The sequence below is a fragment of the Aethalodelphis obliquidens genome, unplaced genomic scaffold (assembly GCF_003676395.1).
Source record: "Aethalodelphis obliquidens isolate GAN/ISIS:26980383/991018 unplaced genomic scaffold, ASM367639v1 scaffold2, whole genome shotgun sequence".
Taxonomy (NCBI): domain Eukaryota; kingdom Metazoa; phylum Chordata; class Mammalia; order Artiodactyla; family Delphinidae; genus Aethalodelphis; species Aethalodelphis obliquidens.
The window spans coordinates 60968148-60995695 of NW_020837946.1; the positions used below are offsets into that span (position 1 = coordinate 60968148).

The following is a 27548-nucleotide window of genomic DNA, read 5'->3' on the forward strand; positions in this document are numbered from 1 at the left end:
AATACATTTTCCCTCTCCTTTCACTAGCCCCTTTTACCTTGTATGCTTTTAAAATTTAAATTAATAAAATTGAATGATGATTTTTCCTCCTCTTTTCAGAGTACACAAGAAAAACTGTCAAGCAGAGAGAAGAGTATGCAAGACAGATTACGCCTTGGGCATTTCACGACCGTTAGACATGGTGCTTCATTTACTGAACAATGGACAGATGGTTTTGCATTTCAGAATCTTGTAAAGTTAGTCACTCTTACATTTTAAAAAATTTAGTATTCCTTTGGGTTTTCATTACTTTCAGAGATTATAGATTTGGAATTATGTTCTACGTCTACTCCTTACTACTCTTTGAAATCAGAATTTAATACATTTGAAAGGAACATAGAACAGGCATTACAATTTTAGCTATAGCATACTTCTTGATTAGTTAGCATTCTTCTGTACAGTATGATGTATTATTCTAAATATGACTTTTCCAGAACATAAACTGACCTAGCTTTTTATAGGTTAGTTGGGAGGGAAATTGTTAAAAGTTTGAACTTTCATTGGAAGATTTATATCTGTATATCCTGGGATTTTTCTGCTTAGTTCTCCCCCCCGCCCCCGACCCCCATTCCCCAGTCCTTACTTCAGCACTTGCCTGCTCTCTATTCCTATGGAAAAGACACGAACATTTTCTCTGCAGCCTCAGACATAGTAACTCATAAGTCAGTTGAACTGAGCATGTGGCTTTAGCACTTCTGAGGTCAACTTTAAAATGGAGAAATCGTTGTTGCCATGTTTTCTTGAGTTCAGATGGTTGTAGCTAAGGGTAGGTTGACTGTTTATGTGTTGAGCCGGGATCTATGCTCCTCCTTTTGTTTTTTGGGGGTTTTTTTAGCTGGAAAACTTTTAATAACCTTTAAAGCAAGAGTGGTGCCACCATCTAAATCAGCTTTCCCAGAGTCAGTCCAGTTAAATGGAAAATGGAGGCAAAGCTTTATTTCACATAGTATCACCTAAACACTGCTGTTTCAAACACTGGTTCCCAGGACTTAAGCACAGAATGGTCTTCTCTCTATCTCCAGAATGGTCTCTCTGTCTCAGTTGATTTATCCAGCTTCTGTTCAACACAACTGTGCTGGGTGTGAGGTATACTATAATGAAGGACAGTGTCTTTATGATGGTAGGAAGTTTGGGTTTTAATTCTGTGGATAATAGGGAGCTCTTACAGTGTTATGTGTGGTGGGTGGGGTCAGATTTGAGTTTTAGAAAGGGAGCTGGTGGTGATGTGGGAATAATATTGGAAAGAACATAGATTATTGACAGTTCAGTTGGAGAAGCATCCAAATGAAAGGTGATGAGGCTTGAGCTAAAATATTAACAGTAGAAATGGAGAGTAGGAAATACAGTTGAGATAGAACTTATAATTTTCGAGTGTTTTTCTGAGCTACTAAACCCAGATCTCCAGTTATCCTGGTAATGAATAAAAGAGAAGTTTATATAATATAACCTTAAATATAAACTAATAATATGAATTTAAAATATAAATTCTGCCGGTTGTTAAAATTTCTCCATTGAGCTGTCAAAAAAAGAGTAAAATTGGAGCTTCTGGTTTGGTGAACATGTAGAGATTTGGGGAGGGTATCAGGCTCAGAGAGAGCATGGAAACTCCATGTCTTTTCCCCATACCTTGCCCTATGCATCTCTTCCATCTGGCTATTTCTGAGTTGTATCCTTTTATAATAAAGCAGTAATCTAGTTTTTAAAAAATTACTTGCATTTCTTATTACTAATAATCATTTACTGAGGGCATACTGTATGTTGTTACATATACATATTTTATATCAAGCAGTTGATATTTATCAGTATATATCAAGCTATATATCTGTGATATAACCCGAAGTAGTTGGAGGATGAGAAGAGAAATAAAAAAAAATTAGTAATTTTTATATATATATATATATATATATTTTTTTTTTTTTTTTTTGCATTACGCGGGCCTCTCACTGTTGTGGCCTCTCCCGTTGCGGAGCACAGACTCCGGACGCGCAGGCTCAGCGGCCATGGCTCATGGGCCCAGCCGCTCCGCGGCATGTGGGATCTTCCCGGACCGGGGCACGAACCCGTGTCCCCTGCATCGGCAGGTGGACTCTAAACCACTGCGCCACCAGGGAAGCCCAGTAGTATTATATTAATAATCTCTAAAATTAGGTCATTACTGAATAATCAGGGATTAGATACATATCCATTCCAGTAATTCTTTCCTTTCATTATTTCAGTAGGTTATTGCTGTTTATTTTCATTAATAACATCTTGATTGTACCTGAAACTAGCTTTAAAATTAATTTTTAAATAAATTGAAATTATTTATAACCACTTCAAGGAGAAAACTGGATTAAAGTCTTATTCTAACTTTGCTATTCTTGAGATTTTTCTCCACCATTTTACTCTTTTACCTAGATGATTCTTGATTCTTTCCCTCCTACCATGTTCTGCTACTACCTGGCTAGAACCATAGGACAAGGAAATGAATGTAAAACCAATTCTTCATCAGCAGCATAGAAGTTCTCTAGTTCTGGTTTGAATAGGGGTGGGGGAGCAAGGAATTGAAATATTTGACTTGTTCTAAATCTGAGTATCACCACCATGTAGAGTCTTAAATTTTTTCCTAGTGTAGTGAGGTGACCTAAGAGAGAACATAATTATATTAGAACAAGCTTAAGGTGTTGCATAAGGAATGTTTTTGAAAAGCTTCAGTTGGAAGCAGTAATATTTTTACTTATATTAATTGCCCATTTTTCAAAGCCATGTAAATTTTTCTTGCTATTTTCTCTTTAAAGTGTCAAAATTCTTTCTTCCTAAATTTCTGAGGTCAATTTTTGTTTCATTTCAAAATATCACCTACCCATTCCCAAAATTTGACAGAGATACATTTAGAAAATAACACTATTAAATTCACATTTGTCTTTTGTAAGTTTTTCTTTAAACAGTAAGTAATGAGATACATGTATAAAACCTACTCTTTAACTCTGTTCTTTTTTTTTTTAATAGCTCATTTATATTATTCAACAAATATTTATCGAATGCCTAGTATGTGCCAGTCACTGTGCTGGGCACTAGGGTATAAAGTAGTTGTGGTCTCTATTCTCATGGAGTGATTTAGTCTAACCAGACAAATTCTGATCAAGTGTCTGTAGGAATATTTGTTAGAAAGGAGGAGGTGGGGAGCTACAAGGTACTATGAAATTATATGTGGCAACACATCTTTTTCTAGTTCAGGGGGTTTAGGGAAGACCTTATTCAGAAATGAATGTTTCAGATGAGACGTGGACAGTGCGAAAGTGTTGGTTCACAAGGGTGGGACCATAAGGTTACAAATTTATATTATATGATTTTTCATGTTTAACTAACGTATTTTCATGTTTTAACTGTGAAAAGAAATGGAAGGTTAATTTTCTTTTACGTTTATTTTTATGCAGGCAACAAGAATGGGTGAATCAGCAAAGGGAAGATATTGAAAGGCAAAGGAAACTTCTAGCCAAACGCAAACCTCCCACAGCTAATAATTCTCAGGCACCCTCTACCAATTCTGAACCAAAACAAAGGAAAAACAAAGCAGTCAATGGAGCAGAAAATGATCCCTTTGTTAGACCAAATTTACCACAACTGTAAGCCTGCATTTTTAATTTTCCTTTTTTTAAATTGTTTCCAGTGAGCATGAATGTTAGTAATGGATGTTATTTTTAAGTAAGTAGTAAAAATCATTATGGCCAGGAAGGAAGACAGTATTGAAAAAATTTACTTCTAAAATAATAATAAGCCCCCAATCTGAATTCTACGTAAGTGGAGATTTACTAATCCTCTTTTAAAATGAAGACTTAGGTAGCTAAGAAGAGGCTGGAATCCACTTTTTCTTCCATGTCTGAATGATAGAGTCAGTTATCAGTATTGATTATTCCAATTCAACATTCCTATTAGTGTTCCTTTTTCTGAGAGAATGTTAAGTAATCTCAACCTATGAAAGCAGCTCATTCAGAGGTTATAGGTATTGTTTTTCCCCTCTCTTTGTTTTCTAGGTTTTCTGCTCTAATGATGAATTACTTTTTATAATTCAAAAGTCAAAGACATTTAAAAAAATTATGTGTTTATCATAGGAAATTCAGAAAATATGAAAGAACATAATGAAACAGTACAGACCTTGATCCCGTCCCACAGAAAACAGCATTGTTAGAATTTCAGTGTATAGATTCAACCTAATTTATATAATTTTTCTGTTCTATAAGACCTCATATAAGTTTATGTGAGTAGAAGACACATACACACACCCTCCGTTTTATATTTAATATGTTTCTCCTTTGTTGAGAAATAATGTTTCATCTATGCTTTGAAGCCCATCCCCTGCTACATCAGGGATCTCTTCTATTGATACCTCCTTTATTTTACATCTTCAGCCTTTTGCTCTCTACTGGTTCCTTCCTTTCAGAAAACAAAACAAAACAAAAAAATTCTCCCTCAGTTTAAATCCCTCCAGTCTCCATATTCTGTCATCTTTATAACTAGGTTTCCTTGAAAGACTTGCCTGTGCTTGCAGTCTCTTCTGCCTCACTTTCCAAATTCCTCCTTTCTTAACTGAAATTGTTCTTTTAAAGATTATTTCCTTGATGCTAAATACCATAGACATTTGAGTCTTTAACTTGGCAGCATTGGATACTGTTGACTTTTTCCCAAAAGGCTCTTTCTTGCCTTAGTTTTTGAAATAACCTGTTCTCCTAACTTTCATTTTTACTCATCTGGCTACATCTTCTCAGTCTCTTCTTCGGACATCATTTACCTTACCAATTTGTAAAATGTAGGATTTTAAGAATCTGTCCTAGGCCATCTTACTTCTTACTCTATGTATTCTCCTTGAGTATTAGCTACTCCTAGGGTTTCAGTTAGCATGTATATCCTGCTGACATCCAAACTTCTGTCTCCAGCCCACTTTTCTCTCTTGAGTATCATCAAATGTTTGTATCTCAATCTTGAATGTCATATCCTTGCTTAGTTGATATTGGTACTTAAATGCCTCACGAGAGCCTTTAATGCAGCCTGTTCAAAACTGTATTTACTAAACACACAAAATAAAAACTGTGTATCTTTATCGTTCCCATTTCAGTCCCCCCGACACCCCCTTTTTCTCTCTCTCTCCACACAGACACCACACACACACACACGCACGCACGCACGCACGCACACACACACACCCCTTGCCACCTCCCGTGTTTTTTCAATTAGTACATGGTACCACCATCCTCGCAGTTCCATGTGCCAGAATTCTGGTTGTCACTCATAGCTTTTTGATCAAGATTCCATTTATTTTTCTTAATCCATTTTCATTTTATTTTCTATTAATAAACAGGTGATGATAATCTTATATTTTAAAGTCTAAAACGTACTTCCTTAAGCCTTTCCTAATTTTTGGAGGGGTTGTTGTAAGTTGGAATTAAATCCTTTGGCTCTTGATATTAAAAAATGACAACAAACGATTTACTTTTCATAAATTAGTAAATTTGTTGCTTTAAAAAGCGTAGATGGGTATATGAGCAATTATACAGGAGAAAGTGTGTGTTAGCTTAACTCCACCCCTGTAGACACCCAATCTTCTAGAGCTCAAATGCGTCCCCTGCCGCCTCTTACTTGAGTTCTCTCTCCCCACCCCTACCCACCCCATCACCTTTCAGCTTTGGTCTAGGCCTTGAATCCATTTTCAACTTGTAGTCAGAATCTCTTTTTCCAAAATAAAAATATGGTCCTTTCTTTTTCTTCCTTGTAAACCTAACATAGCTCTCCATTGCTTGAGTGATATCATCCAAAAAGCACTTCTGACTTGGCAGCTTCTGACCTCTCTAGCCTCATCTTTTGGCATTGACCAGTGCCTCCCACTCACCACTTAGTTTGTTTGTTTTGGGTTTTTTTACAACAGGTTTTTATTAGCTATCTATTTTAGACATATTAGTGTATATATGTACACCACCAAGTTTTAAACTCGAACCCATTGTCTTAATTTCTGCTCATCTTTAAAATCCCATACTAGATATTTCCTCCTCTTGAGAGCTTTTCCTTGATCCTTGAAGGATAGGAGTTAATTAGCACTTTGAGGTATTGCCATAGTGCCCTCTGTGTATTCAGTCACAGCATCATCATTCACTCAGTTAATGACACTAGAAACATCTTAGATGTTTGCCTTTCCCTTGTTCTCTGTGTCTATTTCCATAACATTTTTGTATCTGTCAGTCTTCATTACCACTATCTTACTATAGGACCATATCTCTCTTTTTTTTTTAAACTTAAATTACTGTTTGTTACATATCTCATCGTGTCATTTTCATGTTAAACCTCCTTCACTGGCCTTCAAGATAAAATTCACTCTCATGAAAACCCTTTATAGGCCTTCTTTTTTCTCTCATTCTCCAATGTCTGCCCTATGCATCCTATATTAAACTCAGGTCTCTATCTAAATGGACTATGCTTTCTTGTTTCTGTGCTTTTGTACATCTTGTTCCTTGCCTTTCTTTACCTGTCTCACTTTCCTAAATATCATTAAAGTCTTGCCTCCAGTGCCAATTCCCATAGGAAATCCTCTGTGACCTTTTTTCTTCCCAGTTTCTTTCCCATTTCCCCTCAAGGTAGGTGCCTTTTGTACATGCCTGTCAATATTGTAACATTTATCTCACTATTTTATTTCTATACTCCCAATATCTAATCCAGTTCCTGGCATATGGAAAGTGGTCAGTAAATACTAAATTAGAGTACATAAGCATTTGATTGAATTTTATTTTCTCCTTATCAGAAGGCCATTTTGTCTAGTTTGCCACAGGTATTTTGCTTCCGACTTGTCTTCTAGGGTGCTAACAGCCCTAACTATAGTTTATTAGTCGTAGACTTGTCTCATTGCCATCCCATTTTATTGCATATGTTGACTTCGAACTTACACTGCTGTCTGTTCCTGGAGTGGCAAATGAAGTAATACTACGTGGCAGTTAGATTGCATCCTTATACAAATATAGATTTAAATAGGGAAAAAAGCCACAGAAGCACTTTGATTCATATATATTAATTTGATTTTAGCAGCCATACTTTGCAACTGTCTTCTGAAAAATTCTTTTGAATCCCTGTTTGTGCAGAACATCTAGCATAGTTATTAGAATAGAGATCATGAATTTTTCATTATTTTTCTATCAAGAAATTAATATAGAAAATAAAGTCACTACTGTGTAGTGGTTAGCATTTTAAGCTCTGTAGTCAGACAGATATGGAATCCAGCCCTGACTCTTCCAGGTTGTTTTTTTGGTAAGCTGTTTTACTTCTTAGAGCCTCCATTTCCTTGTGAAAGTACCTACATCATAATGTTGAAAGGATGATATGAGGTGATGCTTATAAAGTACTTGCATGGTTCCTGGCTCTTAACTAATTTTTAACTACCAGCAAGATTTAGTCAAGTTTTTTAGGTAGTAATTTCTCATTTTAGTCACAAAGACTTACTATTCAGAGTAAATAGTTTGCACAGCTAGTATTAGCTGTGGATAATGTCTAAATGATCCTTGCTTGAATTGTATATTATTAATACATGTTAATCAAGATTTTGACTTCATGTTAAATATGTTTTAAATTGTTTTGATTTTATCTGTATATTTTGTGTTTCATGGAGGATGATTGCAAAGTAAACAATATTTTACCTTATATTTTATATGAGTGAAGTTTTAGAGGTCACTCTTTTCTCATTTAAAGCTTAAATTTTAACTCGATTATATTTTATATAGCATGAAGTTTTTATTTGATTGATTTGCTTGTTTCTGGTAATTAACATAACTGACTTTTTTTAAGTAATAAGATGTATTTTTAGAGCAGTTTTAGTTTACAACGAAATTGAGCAGAAAGTATGGTTTCCATATACCTGCTGTCCCCACACGTGCACAACCTCTCCCACGATCAGCATATCCTGCACCAGAGTGGTACATGTGTTACCATTGATGACCCTACATTGACACAGCATTGACACCCAAACTGTAGTGTACATTGGGATTCACTTTTGGTGTTGTATATTCTCTGGGTTTTTACAAATGTGTAATTGATGTTTTAAAAATCCTGTCTGGGGCTTCCCTGGTGGCGCAGTGGTTGAGAGTCCGCCTGCTGATGCAGGGGACACGGGTTCGTGCCCCGGTCCGGGAAGATCCCACGTGCCATGGAGCGGTTGGGCCCGTGAGCCATGGCCGCTGAGCCTGTGCGTCCGGAGCCTGTGCTCTGCAACGGGAGAGGCCACAACAGTGAGAGGCCAGCGTACCGCAAAAAAAAAAAAAAAAAAAAATCCTGTCTGAAAAAATCTTTCATTGGTGAATTTAATCCATTTTAATTTCATGTATTTACTTATTTATTAGGGCTTAAATCTCATCTTTCTTCTCATGCTTTCTATTTATCCTGCCTAGTCTCTGTCCTTTTTTCCTTTTTTCTTACCTTTTCTTGGATTGCTTAGTTTTTGTTTATTTGATTCTTTTCCTGTATTAGAAGTATATTGTGTTTATATACATACATATATATACACACACACTCCTACCTAAAGACATTGTCTTGTATAGTCAGTGTTCATCTAAACTTTACCTATGTGTTTATCACTGTTTTGTTCTTCATTTAATCCTACATCTCTGATTTTACCTCAAGTAAGATCTTTTTGCCTAAGAATACCCTTTAGAAATTTCCTTTTAGTGTGGGTCTGTTGGTAGTGATGTCTTTCAGTTTTTGTTGGTCTGAAAATAACTATTTTGCCTTCATTCTTGAAATATTTTTACTGGTTTTATTTATTTATTTATTTTAAAAAATTCATTTATTTTGGCTGCACCGGGTCTTAGTTGGGGCATGCGGGATCTTTAGTTGCAGCATGGGGACTCTTAGTTGTGACATGCAGACTCTTAATCGTGGCATGCAGACTCTCAGCTGTGGCATGCAAACTCTAGTTGCGGCATGCATGCAGGATCTAGTTCCCTGACCAGGGATTGAACCCGGGGCCCCTACATTGGGAGTGCAGCATCTTACCAACTGGACCACCAGGGAAGTACCTTTATTGGTTTTAGAATTTTAGGTTGGTAGTTATTTGAAGATATTATTTTACTGTCTTCTGACTTAAATTATTACTATTGACAAGTCAGCTGACTCTGTAGAAAGACAATCTTGAATGGAGCAAAAGCAGTGTTTAGAGATAAGATAACTGAGCATATTTTAAAACAGATGAGCAAGATCAGTCTATAGATTCATGAAGGCCAGAGAATTCCAAGTAGGATGAATATAAAGAAATACTCACCCAGACACATGTTAATGAAATTTCAGAAAATCAAGGCAAAGAGAAATTCTCAAAAGCAGCCAAAGGGGGAAAAAATATATTAGAAATAAAAGTTAAGAAAGAAAACATTCTAGGCAAATATCAACTGAAAGAAAGCTGTATTATATCAGACACAGTAAGTAAAATTTAAAGCAAAAAAAATTACAGGAAATAAGGTGAGTGTTTCATAACTATAAAAGTTTAAAATCACTAGGAACATACAATAATTCTAAATTTGTGTGCATAGTAACATACCCTCAAGACAGATAAAAAATTGACAGTACTTTTAGGAGATATGGACAGATCCACAGATTATAATGGGAGATTTCAACACACACACACAGAGAACAAGTAGATAAAAATAAAACAATATAAAACAACATATAGTGCGAGTATAGAAGAATTCGGTGGGATTGACAGACTTGACCTAATGAATATGTAACCTCCTAACATTTGCAAAATGTATCTTCTTTTTAAATGTGGACTTTTATAAAAATTGACCATGTTGGGTCATAAAGCAGGCCTCAGCAAATTTCAAAGGATTGAAAGAGTTTATGTAAGACTGACATTGTTTCTTCCTTAAATGTTCGGTAGAACTCATGGGTGAAACTTAAAGGATTGGAATCGTATGGAATATGTTCTCTGACCACGGTGGAATTAAACTAGAAATCAGAAACAAAAAAGATAGTGCAAAAGTCTCAGTGGAAATGAGAAGATATTTTTAGATGAATGATAGTGAAAGTGCTACACAGCAAAAATTTGTGAGATAAATCTGAAACAATATCTAGAGGTAAATTTATAGCCTTATATACGTATATAGGAAAAGAAGAAAGACTAAGACTTTATAAACTGAACATCTATTTCAGTAAGTCAGAAGATGAGCAGAATTAAAGAAGGAGGAGAAGAAAGAAAAGAGCAGAAATTTTGATACAGGAAACATACAATATAGAGAATCAACCAATCCAAAAAAGGTGTGTGGGGTTTTTTTGTGGGTGAGGGGGACTAATAAAATTGGAAACAAGAAAGAGAGAAAAGACGACCATTATCAGGAATGAAAAAAGGAATGTTGCTACAGAGCCTACAGGTATTTTAAAGGAAAACAAAATATTGTAAATGACTTAAATTTAAAATTTTTGTGAAATGGATAAATTTCTAGAAAGATACAACTTAACAAAATTGACACTAGAAGAAACAAATAGTTCTGTAACTGTTAAAGAAATCTAACCTGTAATTAAAATCTTTGATCATAGAAAACTCCAGGTACAGAGGACTTCATCTATGAATTCTACCAACCATTTAAGGAAGAAATAGTGCTAATCTTTTAAAAACTTTTGAAGAGCAGCTAAGGCAGAAACACTTCCAACTTATTTTATGTAGGCCAGCACAGTCTTCTCAAAATTCAAGAAAGACTGTACAAGGAAGGAAAGTTATAGTCTAATATCGCTTATAAAAGTAAATGCAGGACTTCCCTGGTGGCGCAGTGGTTAAGAATCCACCTGCCAGTGCAGGGGACACAGATTCGATCCCTGGTCCGGGAAGATCCCACATGCTGTGGAGCAACTAAGCTTGTGCACCACAACTACTGAGCCTCTGCTCTAGAGGCCACAAGCCACAACAACTGAGCCCACGAGCCACAACTGCTGAAGCCCATGTGCCTAGAGCCTGTGCTCTGCGACAAGAGAAGCCACTGCAGTGAGGAGCCCGTGCACCACAACGGAGAGTAGCCCCTGCTCATTGCAACTGGAGAAAGCCTGCGTGCAGCAGCGAAGACCCAATGCAGCCAAAAATAAATAAATTTTAAAATAAATAAATTTTTTTAAAAAGTAAATGCAAAAATATTAAATAAAATATTAGCAACCCAACAGATAATATATAAAAATGATAATTTATCAAGACCAAGTTTGATTTGTTTCAGGTATGCTAGGTTGGTTTAATATAAGAAAAATCAATGTAATTTTCTACATAAAGAAAAAGATTATATGATCATCTTAATAGATGCCAAAATATATAAAATTCAGCATTGATCTGTCTTTAAACTCTTAGCAAACACTAGAAGATAAATTCTTTAATCTACAGTATACATTGGCTTTTCTTTTTGCTTGCACGTCTACATGCTGTGCTTCTGGGTCACCATGCCCCTGTGTGCCCTCTTTCTTCCTCCTGGCTTCTTTCTGCTGCTCCTGTTTAACCAGGCTCAGATGTTACCTCTTCTGTGCCTTCTCCCAGCTTCCTTCAGATAAAAATTTTTTTTCTTTGCACTGTGTACTCATGGCTGTATTATCCACAATAGTCACCTTATTTTAAGGTCAGCTAATTAGCAATATTAATCCCATTTAATCCTTGGCCTTTAAACATATTCACAAGTCCCGAGGATTAGGATGTGGCATTTTTGGAAAGTCATTATTCTACCTATACAATCTGCCCTCTGACCCAAGATGCACATCTTTCCCACATGCAAAATCCATTTGTCCTATCTGCAAAGTCTCAACCTCATTACAGCCTTCATTCGACATCTAAAAATCTTATCTAAATCTCATTAATTTAAACATTCTAAATCTCATTATCTAAATCAGTTATGAGTGAGACTGTATATAATCCACGCTGAGAACAATTCCTCTTAATCTGTGAACCTCAAGAAACAAGTTAACTCTTCCCAAAATACAGTGATGGAGACAGGCATAGGTTAAGAGTTAGAGACATTTTCCGTTCAAACAGAAAAATATTAAAGGTGTCACTGATCCCAAGCAGTTTTGAAATCCATCCTGGCAAACTCTGGTTTCAAGTTCTGGTAATAATTTTTCTATAGCATGTGGCTCTGCAAGTTTCTGTCCTCTGAGTGTTTTTCATGAAGATTTCTTTTTCATGAAGGTTAACGTGTATTTGTTGCTGAGTAGCTTTTTCAACCAGTTTCTTGTTTGTAGAGTTTTGAGTGTTTGGCAGCCTTTCATTTTGTACTCTCTGTCCTGTAAAATCCAAGCTGGTAGTGTTTCTGCTGGTATAAAGTTTCCAAGAATCTTGTGGATCTTTCATGTATGACACAAGGATTCACTCCATTAGACAAGAGGATCCTCTATGATTCTTTTCTAGATAATTTCATCGCTATTTTTGGCTTCTGCAGAGAAGGCTAAGAGGATCTATGAGTCACCCACTTCATCTTTTTAAAGACTGTTTATGTGATGAATACTCTGACTTCTCTGGAGTATTAGCAAAAGGTTGTCCAGACATCCTTCTTTTTAAGAGCAGCTTTGACCATGAATCTCAATTTTGGTGTATTTTGTACTCTGAATAAGATGAGAATTTCTTAAAACATTAAATCCTGGGGGGTTTTTTGGTTGAACATTTCTTCCCTTTGATTTACCTCTCTCTTCTTACATTTTAATATAAACAGTGAGAAGAAACCAGTCCACACCTTCAACACTCTATTTGGAAATTTCCTAAGTTCATTTCTTACATGTTTGGCTTTCTGCATAACTATAGGATACAGTTTTGCTAAGCTTTCTTTCATAATAACAAGGATTCCTCCAGTTTTCAGAACATGTTTCTCATTTCCTTCTGAGTTCTCACCAGTGGCACCTCTACTATCTACTGACGGTCCATTCATGACAATTTAGGTGTTCTCTAAGGCTGTTTGTGTTTTCCGTACTATGCTCCTCGTGGAATTCCTTGCATCCTCACTTGGCAGAGTTGTTAACATTCGTATTTCTGCTAGTAGTCCGTTCAAGGCAGTCTAAGGTTATTTTTAAATCATGCCCCTCAAAATTCTCCTAGCCTCTTGCCCACTGCCCAATTCCAAAGCCACTTCCATATTTTTAGGTGTTTATTATCGGAACATCCCATTTCCAGGTACCAAGATCTGTAGTAGTTTCCTACTGCTGCTGTAACAAATTACCACAAATTCAGTGAGTTCAAACAACACTAATTTATTATCTTACAGTTTTGGAGATCACAAATCCAAAATGGGTCTCCCTGGGCTAAAGTCAGGGTGTTGTCAGGGCTGTGTTACTCTAGAAGAGAATGCATCTTCTTGCTGTTTCCAGCTTCTAGAGGCCCTGCCCATATTGCTTGGTTCGTGATCCCCTTCCATCTGCAAGCCAGCAGTAGCAAGTCAAGTCTTTCTCATGTTATGTCACTGTGATTCTGAGATGTCTGCCCTTCTCTCTGCACTTAAGGCCTCTTGTAATTACATCCCCAAAGGGTAATCCGGAATAAATCCCTATTTCATTTATTTATGTAAAGATTTTTTTGATGTGGACCATTTTTAAAGTCTTTATTGAATTTGTTACAATGTTGCTTCTGTTTTATGTTTTGGCTTTTTGGCCACGAGGCATGTGGGATCTTAGCTCCCCGACCAGGGATTGAACCCGCACCCCCTGCATTGGAAGGTGAAGTCTTAACCACTGGACCACCAGGGAAGTCCCTAAATCCCTATTTTAAAGTCAGCTAATTAGCAACTTTAATTCCATCTGCTACTTTAATTCTCCTTTGTTGTGTAACTTAGCGTACTCACATGTCCAAGGATTAGGATGTGGACATCTTTATGGGGCCATTACTCTACACACCACACTGGCACTTGGTGAAAGTCGTTAGTTCTCAATTCAGTTTTTATTCTATTGTGAACATTGGGCTCTTCAGAAGCAGACTAGTTTCATCCTTCCCACACACCCCCGTTTCTTTTCCCCAATGATACTTAAAAAAAAAAAATTGAGGTGAAATTTGCATAACATACAAGTAGCCACTTAAAAGCATATACAGGGACTTCCCTGGTGGCGCAGTGGTTAAGAATCCGCCTGCCAATACAGGGGACCCGGGTTCAAGCCCTAGTCCAGGAAGATCCCGCATGCCGCAGAGCAGCTAAGCCCGTGCGCCACAAATATTGAGCCTGCACTCTAGAGCCTGCATGCCACAACTACTGAGCCCACGTGCCACAACTACTGAAGTCCACGTGCCCTAGAGCCTGTGCTCTGCAACAAGAGAAGCCGCCGCATTGAGAAGCCCGCGCACCGCAACGAAGAGTAACCCTGCTTGCCGAAACTAGAGAAAGCCCGCACACAGCAACGAAGACCCAACACTGCCAAAAATAAATAAATTTATTTAAAAAAAAAAAGCACATACAGTTCAGTGGCATTTAGTGCATTCACAATGTTATGCAACCACAACCTCCCTTTAGTTTCAAAACACTTTATTCACCCAGAACACCTAATGCGCATTAATTAATCACTCCCCATGCCTCCCTCCCTACATCCTCCTGGTAACAAATAATCTGCTTTCTCTATGTTTGTTTTCTCTATGTCTGTTTGCCTCTTCTGGATACTTCATTAAAAAGAATCATACAGTATGTGTCTATCCTTATGGCAGTACCACACTCTTTTGATGAATATAACTTTTTTTTTTTTTTTCGGCATGCGGGCTGCTCCGGACGCGCAGGCTCAGCGGCCATGGCTCAGGGGCCTAGCCGTTCCGCCGCATGTGTAATCTTCCCAGACCGGGGCACGAACCCCTGTCCCCTGCATCGGCAGGCGGACTGTCAACCATTGTGCCACCAGGGAAGCCATGATGAATATAACTTTGTTTTAATTTTTGAAATAGGAAGTGTAAGTCCTCTAACTTTTTCTTTTTCAATATTGTTTTGTCTGTTTGAGGACCCTTGCATTTCCATATGAATTTAAGAATCAGCTTTCCCATTTTAGTAAAATGGGTGATGTGTATTTTGATCAGGATTACATTGGGTCTGTGGATCACTTTGGGGAGGATTGCCCTCTTAACAATAGTAGGTCTTATAATTCATGAACACAGAAGTCCTTTCATTTAATTAGTATGCTTTCATTTCTTTAGCAATATTTTATAGTTTTTAGTGTGCAGGTCACTTCCTGAGTTAAATTTATTCCTACGTATTTTATTCTTTTGGATTCTATTATAAATTGAATTGTATTCTTAATACCTTTTTTAGATTGTTCAGTTGCTGGTGTATACAAACACATCTGATTTTTTTAATATAATTTTATTTATTTATTTATTGGGCTGGGTTGGGTCTTCATTGCTGCACGCGGGCTTTCTCTAGTTGCGGCGAGCGGAGGGTACTCTCTGTTTCAGTGCACAGGCTTCTCATGTGGTGGCTTCTTTTGTTGCAGAGTATGGACTCTAGGCATGCGGGCTTCAGTAGTTGTGGCACGCGGGCTCAGTAGTTGTGGCTTGGGGGCTCTAGAGCACAGGCTCAGTAGTTGTGGCGAACGGGCTTAGTTGCTCTGCGGCATGCGGGATCTTCCCAGACCAGAGATCGAACCTGTGTCCCCTGCATTGGCAGGTGAATTCTTAACCACTGCACCACCAGGGAAGTCCCTAGGTAATTTTTAGATATCCATGATCGCAAAATGGTAAGAGTCACTGCCCAAGAAAGTCAATAGTATTTAATATTTAATATTTAATTTAATAGTATTTAGACAGTATTTAAATAGACAGTATTTAATACTGTCTATGAAATCTGCTTATTGATGCTTTAAAACCAAGCAGAGAGAAATTAATATATATATACATTTTTTTTCTTTGCTGTTTATTTGAAGTTTTATAGTAGTAATAATCAAAATGCAGTAAGGAAATAGCAAAGTTCTGCTGCTGCTGCTGCTGCTGCTGAAAGTTACCGTTAACCTTTAGTGAGAATTGTATGTTTCATATTAGGATTAGACCTATAAAATAATGCTCTGAGGTCAAAGCTTTTGAACTCAATGAAGTATTTGTGTGCATTTGCTTTAGCTATAGGGATGTGGACTATTTATATTTGAACCACAGTACAAACATATTAACAACTGGAACTAGTAAATAGCAAATATGCATTACATTATATACTACAAGATTAACCAAACAGTATTCAACAAACTAAGTTATCATGGAGTTAATTGACATTGATTTATTATTAACTCAGAAGAAAAGTAGCTATTGAAAACTACTACCAACTCAAGACAACAAAGTATCTTCCCTCCAAATTGCAGAAATTCCCAGCCATCTGTGTGTGTAGTAGCTGTACAGTTTTGCATGATAGCCAAACTTCTTAGTAGAATACAGTATCAAAAATTTTAGGAAACTAAATTAGTCATATGAATTTTAATTTATGAATACTAAATTTAGCTATACTTTAACTCAGTAAAAACCAAAGTATAGAATTGTATTTTATTCCTGTATAGAAACAAACAGAATATTTACATATTTTTAAAAAATTAGTTCTGAGCCCATCCTATGTTCAACCAGTGGGCCTAAAACCATATTTTAAGAATAGGAAGTTATGATATTCTTATACAGGTGATTTCCATTGGTGGCATATATGCCAATCCAGAAGCTATTTGCCAAAATTCGTATGGCTTTACTTTACTGGGCTAGTTGAGATATTATCAATTTTAGTTTCCAAACCTCATTTTTAAAAAATATCGCCTTACCCCCTTCTTCTTTCATTCCATCTGCATGAATGTTTCACATTCACAATGCAACATTTAGTTCTCTGAATTTAAGCAGTCGCTGCAACTATACAGCTATATTCAGTATAATAAAATCCAGTGATTGTATTAACCTAAGACTGGGTAGAGAGATTTAATTTTAAATGTTTACTTCTTCACTCTTAAGATATTTCTAATGGAATGCTAACTGAATTTCTTGGAGGTTTTTTATTGTTTCATTTGAATACCCTTTCTTGAGAATTAGTAAATTTAATTAGCATCTAGCTAAAGGGAAATAGCGTTTATACTGAACGTTGCTGAGGGACCTGCACCAAGCGTAAATAAGTCATACTTGGGTTAGGAGCTTAACCAAATACACCCAGAACACATAAGTAAACAAACAAGGGCTTGAATGTGATAGATAAAAGCAATTTTTTCAATATTGGTGTATGAAATGGAAGTTGTTTTGTTGTTGAGTGGTTTTTTTTCTCTTCCTTTCACTTTAATGATACAGAATCATTTTTTCTTAGGAAATGTTATAATATGTATATGTCTTGTTATGGTTCTACATACATTAAACTACAGTTGAACCCTGAACAACATGAGGGTTGGGGCTCCACCCCTCCCACAGTTGAAAATTGAGCGCATAACTTTACAGCTGGCCTCTGTGTCTGCAGTTCCGCATCCACAGATTCAGCCAGCTACAGATCATGTAGTACTGTAATATGTGTTTGTTTTTAAAAATCTTAGTATAAGTGGACCTGCATGGTTCAAACCCTTGTTGTTCAAGGGTTAGCTGCAATTATTTTTCAAATTTATATAGGAATATTTGAAATTAATAATAAAACAACCATAAAGTACTTCCAAGTCTTATGTCTGTTTATATTTATTAATAATTTGATGGTTTGACTATAGTTTTAGCATCCCTATATCTCAGTTATTCACTAGCACATGGAAGCAGAGAAGGGAAAAATGTCTTAGTTTCTTTCTTTCTTTTTTTAAACCAGCGCCCAAATTGGACTGATTCCCTTTGTAGTGATTTCCCAGTACTCTTAAAGTGAAATGAAATTCTTTGCTTGGCCTAAAAGTCCATACAGAAGCTGCCCCCCTGCTTTACGTCTTTTGCTGACAGCATCTTTGACTATGTTCTGATACTTGCATTTTTTCCTCTCCTCATATATCAACCTGTTTCTATCTTAGTGTCTTTGTACTTGCTTTAACCTATGTCTAGAACATACTCCCCTAGGTCCTTTTTGATATTTAGATCAAGATTACCTCCCTAAAACTCAGTGCAAGTTAGTGTAATACAGTCATTATCACACCACCCTTTCTAATTTTCTTCATAACACTTACTGTTATTTGGGATTATTTTATTTCTGGACTAAATTGTTTCTCTTCTGCTTTCTTACCCCCACTATGGAGTGTAAGTTCAAACCAGAGTGTAAGGAGAAACTGTCCTTTTCATTGTATCCTTAAGATCTAAATTCTAGAATATCACTTGATTCGTGGTACTCATTAAATAGTTGTTGAATTTATGAATCAGTCAATTGTTCCATCTGTAAGTATTAGATGTATTCTGAAGAATACCTTCAATAAGATGTATTCTGAGGAATGCTTTTGGCTTATGTATTTTGGGCTGAAAGTTGTCAACATTTTAGTATTTCCATTTGATTAATTTTATCTTATTTTTTGTTGGTTGTTAATAAGAAATAATAAGTGTTAATCTTAATATCTAGAATTACAATTCCATTTTGACAGGTTGACTTTGGCAGAATATCATGAACAGGAAGAAATTTTCAAACTTAGACTAGGACATCTCAAAAAGGTATGTGAAGCATATGCTGGATTTTTAGTTTACCAGAGGTTGTGGAAAGTTGTGTTATAAGTTTCTTATTGAAGAAGTCAAAACTTAAGAGAGAAAGCACTTAAATTAAAAACTTTGGACCAAAAAAGAGGGGCATTAAAGTTGCATTTTTATGTTGAATATATTAAAATAACATTCCTTTACCTTGTGGCAACTTACAGACATTTGAGATGCTGATGATACCATGTCCCTGTAATGGAGTAATGATTCCTGGCCAGACCTCCAGGTTCTTACAGTTACTCTGTTAGATGCTATCTTTTTGTTAAAAAATGCTTCATATTTAAGATGAAATGTAAGATTCCATATTGTTTGTGTCCATTTCATAATAAATTGAAATAAGTATAAATTAATAACAAACATGTTTCTGTGGCTTAACTTTGAAGATATTGAATGCTCAATTAAATGTTTCAATTAAAATATGTACATTGGCAAATTTAGAAGAACCTGATCATCAGTAATAATATGAAGTGATATAATTTAGAAAAACATTGTTATATGTTATTAGTAAATTTTTATAATGTGTAGCTTTGTACTTATTTGTAAACTCTGAAATTGTAATCAGTTCATTGTTTTTTAGTTCAAACCACTTAAAGAAATAGAGTAGATTTTCCCTCCTCAAAATGAAGTTACCGACAGATATAAAATTCTTTGCCTTTGATCCAATTTTTTAATTCTGCTTTCTGCTTGTCACATTACTTACGTTTCTTTAATAGGCTGAATAATAGCTAAACCTGAGTTAGTGAACTAATTGAAGATAGTGTCTATGAAGTCATCTCCCTGGGGTAGGGTAAGGTAGGTCAGAGAAGCCCATTCTTGCAGCAGCTACCATCTCACTATAGATGTTTTTGTTTTTGGAATGTTATCACCATGCTTCAGATCCCTACCATTTAACTACAGGGAAAAAATTATATTTTGTGTACATATGTATGTGTGTATATGTATATACACATATATATATATATGTGTAATTTGTGTTACTGTTCTTTACTATGTCATATCTGTCTATTCCCCTGCTCAGAAAAGTTTCAACCTAAGCTACTTGAACAGTAAATTCTAAAATGATTCATTCTGCTCTGTTTTGTTTTTGTATTCTATTGTAGTTATTGACATTTCTCTTGCTCTTTGGTGTAAGTAGGCAACTTCAGTCTGTTTTGTATCCGATGGAGTTGTAATGGGACTGCGGAAAGGAAGAGGGGATTTTGTAGTTCATAATTAGTACAAGTATTTGTCTGCCCACTTAAGCTATTTTGATAATAAATTCATAGAGACCTGTGTTTGATGTCCCATATAGATGTATCAATTATTTTCTAACCAGCCTCTCATGATAACGGGATCCTAAAGAATATAATTAACTGGAGGGTTATTATTTTCACATATAATAGTAAATTTCAAGTTACTCTTTCTAATGATGAGATTTTACATGTTTTATTTTATGAAAACTTATTATAAAATCTGAAATTGTAAAGCAGTTAAATTAGGAATCAGCTATTTGTATTACAATAACACTTAAAAAGGATTCAGAGGAGGGTTTGTTTTTATTTTTGGTTGGTGGGTGGTTGGTTGATTTTAAAGCTTTCCTGGTACATTGAAAATATTTCATTTCTCTGAAACACTTCTATTTTGTAAGTGAGGTACATATATTTAAATGTCTAGATATTACATAAACAGTTGTAAGCTGTTGTAGATTACTACACCTTTTCTTCTAACCTCCATATTATCTTCTTTCCCAGTGTTTGACTTCTCCATTTTTTGTATTTACTCATTCTTTCTAATAATTGTCCCCTCCATGATCTTTTTCCTATTTTATTTTTTTTCAGCTTTTATCAAATTTACTGAGCAGTTTTAGATTTCTAACTTTATCTTCTTCTTAACCAATTTACAACATTACTTTTCTTTGATCTCCATCATGGAATGTTTTGGGAGAGTGGATGAAATAATGCTGAAATATACTATCATGTCTTGAATTTTCACATTTTCTTCTGAAAGACTATTTTGGGTGAGGAGAATGAATGCATTATGAAGAAAGTGGCTAGTAGTACATACAGAGAACAAAATTGAGTAAGTAGTGTCACCTTAGAGCACAAATAAATAGCAGTTGTCTGCTTACCACTGGATATTAATTTTTGAGTCATACAATTTAAAAGTAATAATCATTCAGTTACATGTGTTAAAAATAGGTTATTTGGCATTCTAAAGCACAGTTGGAAAGTAGGGCATTAAAAATAGGTCATTTTGTTTTCTAAAACACAGGTAGATTGGACACTTTTGACACATAGAGAGCAAGCTTGAGTTAAAAGAAAAGATGTTATCACCTCTATCTTAAGCCAACATGAACTATGCCCTGACGTGTAACTATATAGCTTCTGCCATAGGCTGGATCTGATCTGTATTTGGTGTCCATGTAACCTGCATAGGAATTAATCATGTGACCTACATCAGCTTAGGGTTTAGATATGAAGCCCAGCATACTCCTGCATTAGCAAAGGTGACTCTTAGTCTCCCTTTAATAAAAACTCTTGAAGTTAAATGGAATTATTAGATTAAATTTGTTGACACCAAAGGAAAAAATGTCCATCATTGACAAAACCCATACCATTTGGACATAGGAGACTAGAAGGCCTATTTACTTTTTCTTGAGATAAATAATTTATGATGTGCATTGTGTTTCATAAAGATAATCATAATAATTGAATAGAGAAGCTGAAATATGAGAAAGTATATTTACCATTGAATAAATCATAAAATTCATTTCATATTCTATACTATTCTGTAGGGTTAGAAACATAATAAATCCAAATCCACTGAATCTGTTAGTGTGATAGAGTAACATGAGAGTTGAGCAGTAAGTCCATGGCTAAAATAAATACATATTTCTGGTAACCACCAAATAGTAAATGTAAACTTACTTAAGAGCTTATTTTCTTTTGAAATTAGGAAAGTTATTATGCAGCATCATCTTTTTTTAATATAGCAAGGATTATTTAATATTTATTGTTTTAGTTATTAATCAGTTTGTGAAATTATTGCTCACTCATTCACCAAAATTCACTTTATTTCCACACTGTCTAAATCAGGCATGATTCAAATTCCCATTTCAGGAGAATTCATAATATTACATTTTATTCACTTTGAAGTTTTAACCATTCTAAAGTGAACATTAATGTTAAATTTGAATGCCAAGATCTTCTCTGTTTGCTTTGTCTAAATTAATACAGCCAGTAACTGGCAAAGCGAAACTTGAACCTTTTCTCACTGTTATTTCTTTTTTTTTCTCCTATTTCAGTGGCAGTACCCTTACGCTTTATTCCTACAGTTCTCTAGTTGTAGATAAATAGCAAGTTGATCCTTTTGTATTCAGAAGAATTAATTCACTTGTAGCTTTCTCTGCATGTTTCTTAGAGTAGTGTGAATGTTTGCTCTTTTTTTTTACCCCCCGAAAATGCTGTTTCATTTTCATTGCAGATAAAGGAGAGCAGTTAAGTTTTCCACACACACATACTTCTTTCTTTCTCTTATATATTACTTTCCTTGGGTATCCTGTTAGTGACTGTTCTATCAACTAGAATATTTCTTTATTATTAGCTGCTTCATTGTTTTTCATTCTAAGTTTATTTTTAAAGGTCAACAGGGAAAGCACTTTTTTTTGGCTAAAATGTGTGAATACACTCTAGTATAATTTTACCTTTTATAGAGCTAAAGATTTAATTGAATAGAACAGAAAAGAACTATACAGTAAAGTATATGGAGACTGTACAAATTATTCCTAAAACTTATTAAAAAATAACTTTTTTGCTACTAGTAATTATGCACAAACTTCCTTAATTATCACTCATTAAAAGCTTGTAGTTGCAATGGGAATAATTTCCTGTCTTCAAAAAGTTGTTCCTTTGAGGCAGAGCAACTAAATCCCATTTAAAATCCCATTGCACCTGTGCCACATGTGGAGTCTCTGGATTTAAGGAAACTAATAAACCACATACCAGTTAGCTTTTATGGTTGATCCTGTTTTGATACCAGTCTTTGATACATTCTAGTTATGGGAAAGTCATTTATCTTTGTGATTTGAGGAGTTCTGCTAGGTTGTTGTTTGTATAGTTCAGATCTTTATTCTGGAACTGAAGAAAACTACGTGGATGTGCTTTCCAAGAATTGTTACTGAACTAACACAAACAACTTTTTTAAAAATCCCTGAAAAACCATTTACCTTGTAATAGATTATCTCCGTAGTCATATTATCATTTAAAAGATACAAGTTACCAATCATAATATGCCAAAATAAAGAGGAAGTAAGAATTTTGAAAGTTATTGGGACCAATAACTGTGTCATGCCACCACTATTATTCAAGTTTGTGATGTGAACAACATGTGGAGGTGTTGCTCCTTATTTTCTAGTCTTCGAATATTTTGTCTTCTGGATTTTAAATATTTGATTAGTTGGAGAGAATGCATATAGAAGATTTGACATCTCAATATGGAATATTAGATAGTATTGTAGGGATTGGCTTTAATGTATGTGTTTTGGGGTGTGTGTGTGTGTGTGTGTGTGTGAGAGAGAGAGAGAGAGAGAGAGAGAGAGAGAGAAGCCCTGAATATAAGTGTCAGAAATTTTTATTGGAAAAACATAACCAACTTGTAATTGAAACAGGATTAGTCAAGAACCATCAGCACCAACACAGTGTATCTTTGCAGACCGAAGGAATCAGCTAAACAATTACAGTCATCTCAATCTCTACTAAAACAAAAATCACATCCAACATGCCACCTGACACCATTTCTTTCTCTCTCTCTCCTTTGCTCCTTGCGATGTGGCATTCATCTCTCCTTGTGCCTCCGTTCTGAAGAGATAACAGTATAGCAACAACTCTGCCACTGAAATCCTGTTCTCTGACCGATTTTGGCACCTGCAAAGAGAAACAACCAGTAACAGGCAGCCGCAGCATCAGTATTAATCTTCCATGATGAAATCTTTACAGGTCAAGAACAAGCACACAGCTCTTTTCTCACTCCTTCACAGTGGACCATGCAACTAGTTGAAATGGAAGACAATGGATTGTCTGCAAGCCTTTTGAACAGTGGAGGATACAGGGCATTGGTTTTAGGTGAATTAACCCCCAAATATTCTTGAAGTTTGATATCTCCTTTGGTCTTTCTTTCTAGAATACCACTGTCATCTGATTTTTCAAATCCTTAGCACGACCACAAAGAATAAGTTTGCATATGTGGCATCTCGTCACTTTAGTTTCGAATAAAAGTATGAAAATAATTAATGCTAGAGGGCTTAATCTCTAAAACTGTGTGTGCACCTTTATATTCAAGAAATTTTTCTCTCAGAGCCAACCACATTGTACATTATGTTTCTCTAGAACATAACACAAGATGCTACTTGTGTAGGAAGTAGTTTTCAGTGGAAATCTAGTGAAAATGCATTATACTAGAAAAAGTCACCATTAAGCCCATGAAGAATATTATGAGGTTCCTGACTTCTTGGCATGTGTGGGCAAGAAAAGTGCCAAGAAGAGTGTTGGAATTCTAAACTTGACATTTTGTGCTTAGTACTGCTTCCATTTAAAAATGAGTACCATCTATGAAAGCTGCCTGTGCTGAGAGAACATGGAACTAGCTGTAGATAGGAAAGCTCCCAGTGTATACTCTACTTCCTACTCTCATTGTAAACCTACAAACATATTCCTGGCTTTTTCCCCACCATTTATAATTATACATCTTTACTTGGTAGTAGATGATTGTTCACTTACCAAAGTGAAAATTTAGCAGTACAATGTGTTTTACTTCTGTAGTGTTTGATATTAATCCAGTTGTTATATAGGCAATGGAATTTTTTTAATTTTGGAAAGAATCTTAGACGTCAAGTTAACCATTGGTTAGAGCAGGGTTTAATTTATTCAGGTTTGTAAGTTCAGTGTAGAGATCACTGTTTCACAAAAAAGAGAACAATTGCTTGGCCACTGGCCAAGAACTGTAACTCCATGCCGTTTATATGCAGATGTACAGAGAGAGTCTAGAAGATTAGGTTCTTCTCATTATTGTGTAGAAAGTTAAATCTTTTCATACTTAAAAAAAATACGGAATCCACCAAAGTCCTGAAAAAAGGTTAAAAGGAGGCAGAAAGCTGGAGGAAAGTATAGTAGTAAGGCATTGTACCTGTATGTGCTAAGGCTTGGTGTCAGTACCTTGGCTAGTGTTTTTAACATCAAGGAATTTCATCCCCCGAATACTGTACCTGTGATTTCTTTTTCAGGAAGTGTACTAAATATTTAAAGTTTGCCAGAGAGTTGAACTGTTAAATATATTTGCTGCTGAGAAGATAGGGTTGGGTTTGTTTAAACAGAATGGGGGAACTGACAGAATTAAAACCCGTCCATTTTAACACTTAACTCCCATTTAAGGGTTTTGATGTATATTTTTATGCATTTGAAGAGAGATTAATGACCCCCCACCCCCCAAAGAAGGAAATGAAGTGCAGAGAGCGGAAAGCATTAAGGTTCTAAAGTAATTAAGTCAGTTAAACACACCTGAGGTATGTTTGATGCAGTATGCTCCCCTCAGTAATATCCAGCTCAGTGATTGAGGATGGGCATGGAGGGAGCATATATATAGTTAGGAAAGAAAACCTCCCTAGGAATTTCATAATATTTGTCCCTTCTCCTCCTCCTACCCTAGTCCTCAATCTATACAACCATACTCAAGCAAAAATAGGATTATGGGCAGTAGTTTCAAAACCCATCTCTATACATTGAATGTGGTTTTTTTGTTGGTTGGTTCATATTTCCAATGGCTCATGTCTCTCATATCCATATTTAAGATATATTAAAGAATATAATGGAGAAAAATTTAAAGACATTCAATAAGGATAAATTTGAAGTAAATCGGTAAAAATTTTCTTAATTCTTTTTTTCTGCACTGCCCTTTCTGTTAGCCTGTAATAGTGCCTTTTGTTAATTTCACATTTCACTATCCTGGTGATAAACTTTTAGAATGACATTATAAATATTTAATGAAATTAAAACTTAATTTGAGGACCTGGAGATACTAACTTTTGAGGGATTCGTATTGTTCATACTACTAAATGAATTTGGTGTTAAACTTGTTGAAACCTCATTCTGAACTAGTTTTCCCAGATGGACTAATGCTGTTATGGTGCTGTTGAATATATTATTGTAAGTGATAAGCTTTTCTCTGCTTTCACCATCTTCATAATATACCACACAGAATTCTTCTGCCAACCCTCATGGATTATAGGCAAGCTGAGAACGATATATCAGAAAATACTTTCTGTCTTATCTTGGCTTTATAGAAAGGCTGCTCTTCGAAATTGAGGGTTTTTTTGTGGGGCTGACATGTAACATACATTAAAGATTTGCTAAAGAAGTTTAAACTAGGATGTTTAATTTTTTTAGGAAATCCATTAGTTTTACATGTGAAAATGCATTTTATAACTCTTTAAGCTTTATAGTTTAATGCCTACACACCCCCACTTAAAAAACAAAATTGCCATTAAAGGAAATGCTCAAAAATACCCCAAATCTGCCTGGCAGTTTTAATCTGACATTTTACAGAGATTCTGCTGTTGCTGTAACGTAATTTTAGCTTAGAATGTTAAGCCAAGAGGATACTAAGTTGCCAGGAAGGACTTTGATTACAAATAGAAAGCATTTCTATGCTAAATATCTGGTGAGGGACAAACTGGTTTTACCTTCCATATAAATTTTTAAAAGTTAAAATTTTAGAAGGTGGTATGTTTTGCAGGTTACTTAAATGATGAGGCAATATTGAGATCTGTTGTATACTTGTCTAACCTGGGTATTTTAATATATTTAAGTAATTCAGAATATTAGATCTTATTTTAAAATACTGTTAAAATAGCTGTAGTGTGTACTGTTAAGATCCATTGCTATATCTTTTTGTTTAAATGGAAAAGAGCCATGTCCTGTTATTGTATGTGATTACCAAACCTACCTCTCTCTTTAATGGGATCTTTTCTTACTCATGTCCCTTCCACACCATAATTGTCTACAGAGACCAGTTCCCTTCCAGAGATGCTGTTTGTTTCTTCTTAGACCTTCTCTGCTTTAATTGCTTAGCTGGTGGATGACTTGAGGATTGAAACTTGGTGTTCTTACTAAACATGATCTAGCTGTCTGAATTGCCTCTCTTTTTTATTTTAATAATTTGGACTACCTTTGCCATGCATTACAGTATTCCATTCCATAATGATTCAGATCAGTTTTGAGCCCAGGTCTGCCTTGCTTCTCCTGAACCCTCTGAAAACAATTAATTCTGAGGATGGCCCAGAGGCTAATGTCAGTCTCAAGCAAGGAGAGCGTGGCCTACAGTATATAGATCTTTGGAAATGATCTGCAGTAAAGATAAGTTTAGTTGCTAAGACTGCCATATTCTAGACTGTTGTACCTTGGGGCTAAACCAAAACTGGGCCTTGCCCCTTTCTGTAAGGAGAGGATACTAAGCAGTATTGTGTTTGCCTAAAAGTATGTGTATTAATCTGTTCAGGCTGCCATAACAAAATACCATAGACTGGACAGCTTAAACAAGAGAAACGTATTTCTCACAGTTCTAGAGGCTGGAAGTCTAAGATCAAGGTCCAGCAGGGTTTAGTTTCTGATGGGGCTCTCTTCCTGGTCTGTAGATGGCCATCTTCTCAGGCCTTCACGTGATTTTTTTCTCTGTGCTCCCACAAAGAGATGGTGGGAGCCACTAATCCCATCCTGAGGGCTCCACTCTCGGGACCTAAGCTAGCTCTAATTACCTCACAGAGTCCCTTTCTCCAGATACTATCACATTGGGGTTTAGGGCTTAGACATACAAAATTTGGGAGGAATACAAACCTTCAATCCATAATAGCATGTATACTTTTTCTCAGTGGGATTTGAGAGAAGTTACTTAGAGTTATTGAATTATTTTT

At 35.6% G+C, this 27548-nt stretch overlaps 1 protein-coding gene across 3 annotated transcripts in view; it reads left to right on the plus strand.

The window, feature by feature from the left end:
• Positions 1–27548, plus strand: part of TLK1 (tousled like kinase 1) — a 151366-nt gene that overhangs the window by 102281 nt on the left and 21537 nt on the right. For all 3 annotated transcript variants that reach the window (XM_027128473.1, XM_027128483.1, XM_027128487.1), the window contains exons 10-12: positions 100–236; positions 3456–3644; positions 18505–18571. In XM_027128473.1, the coding sequence (XP_026984274.1) occupies positions 100–236; positions 3456–3644; positions 18505–18571 (393 nt within the window). The remainder of the gene's footprint in view (positions 1–99; positions 237–3455; positions 3645–18504; positions 18572–27548) is intronic.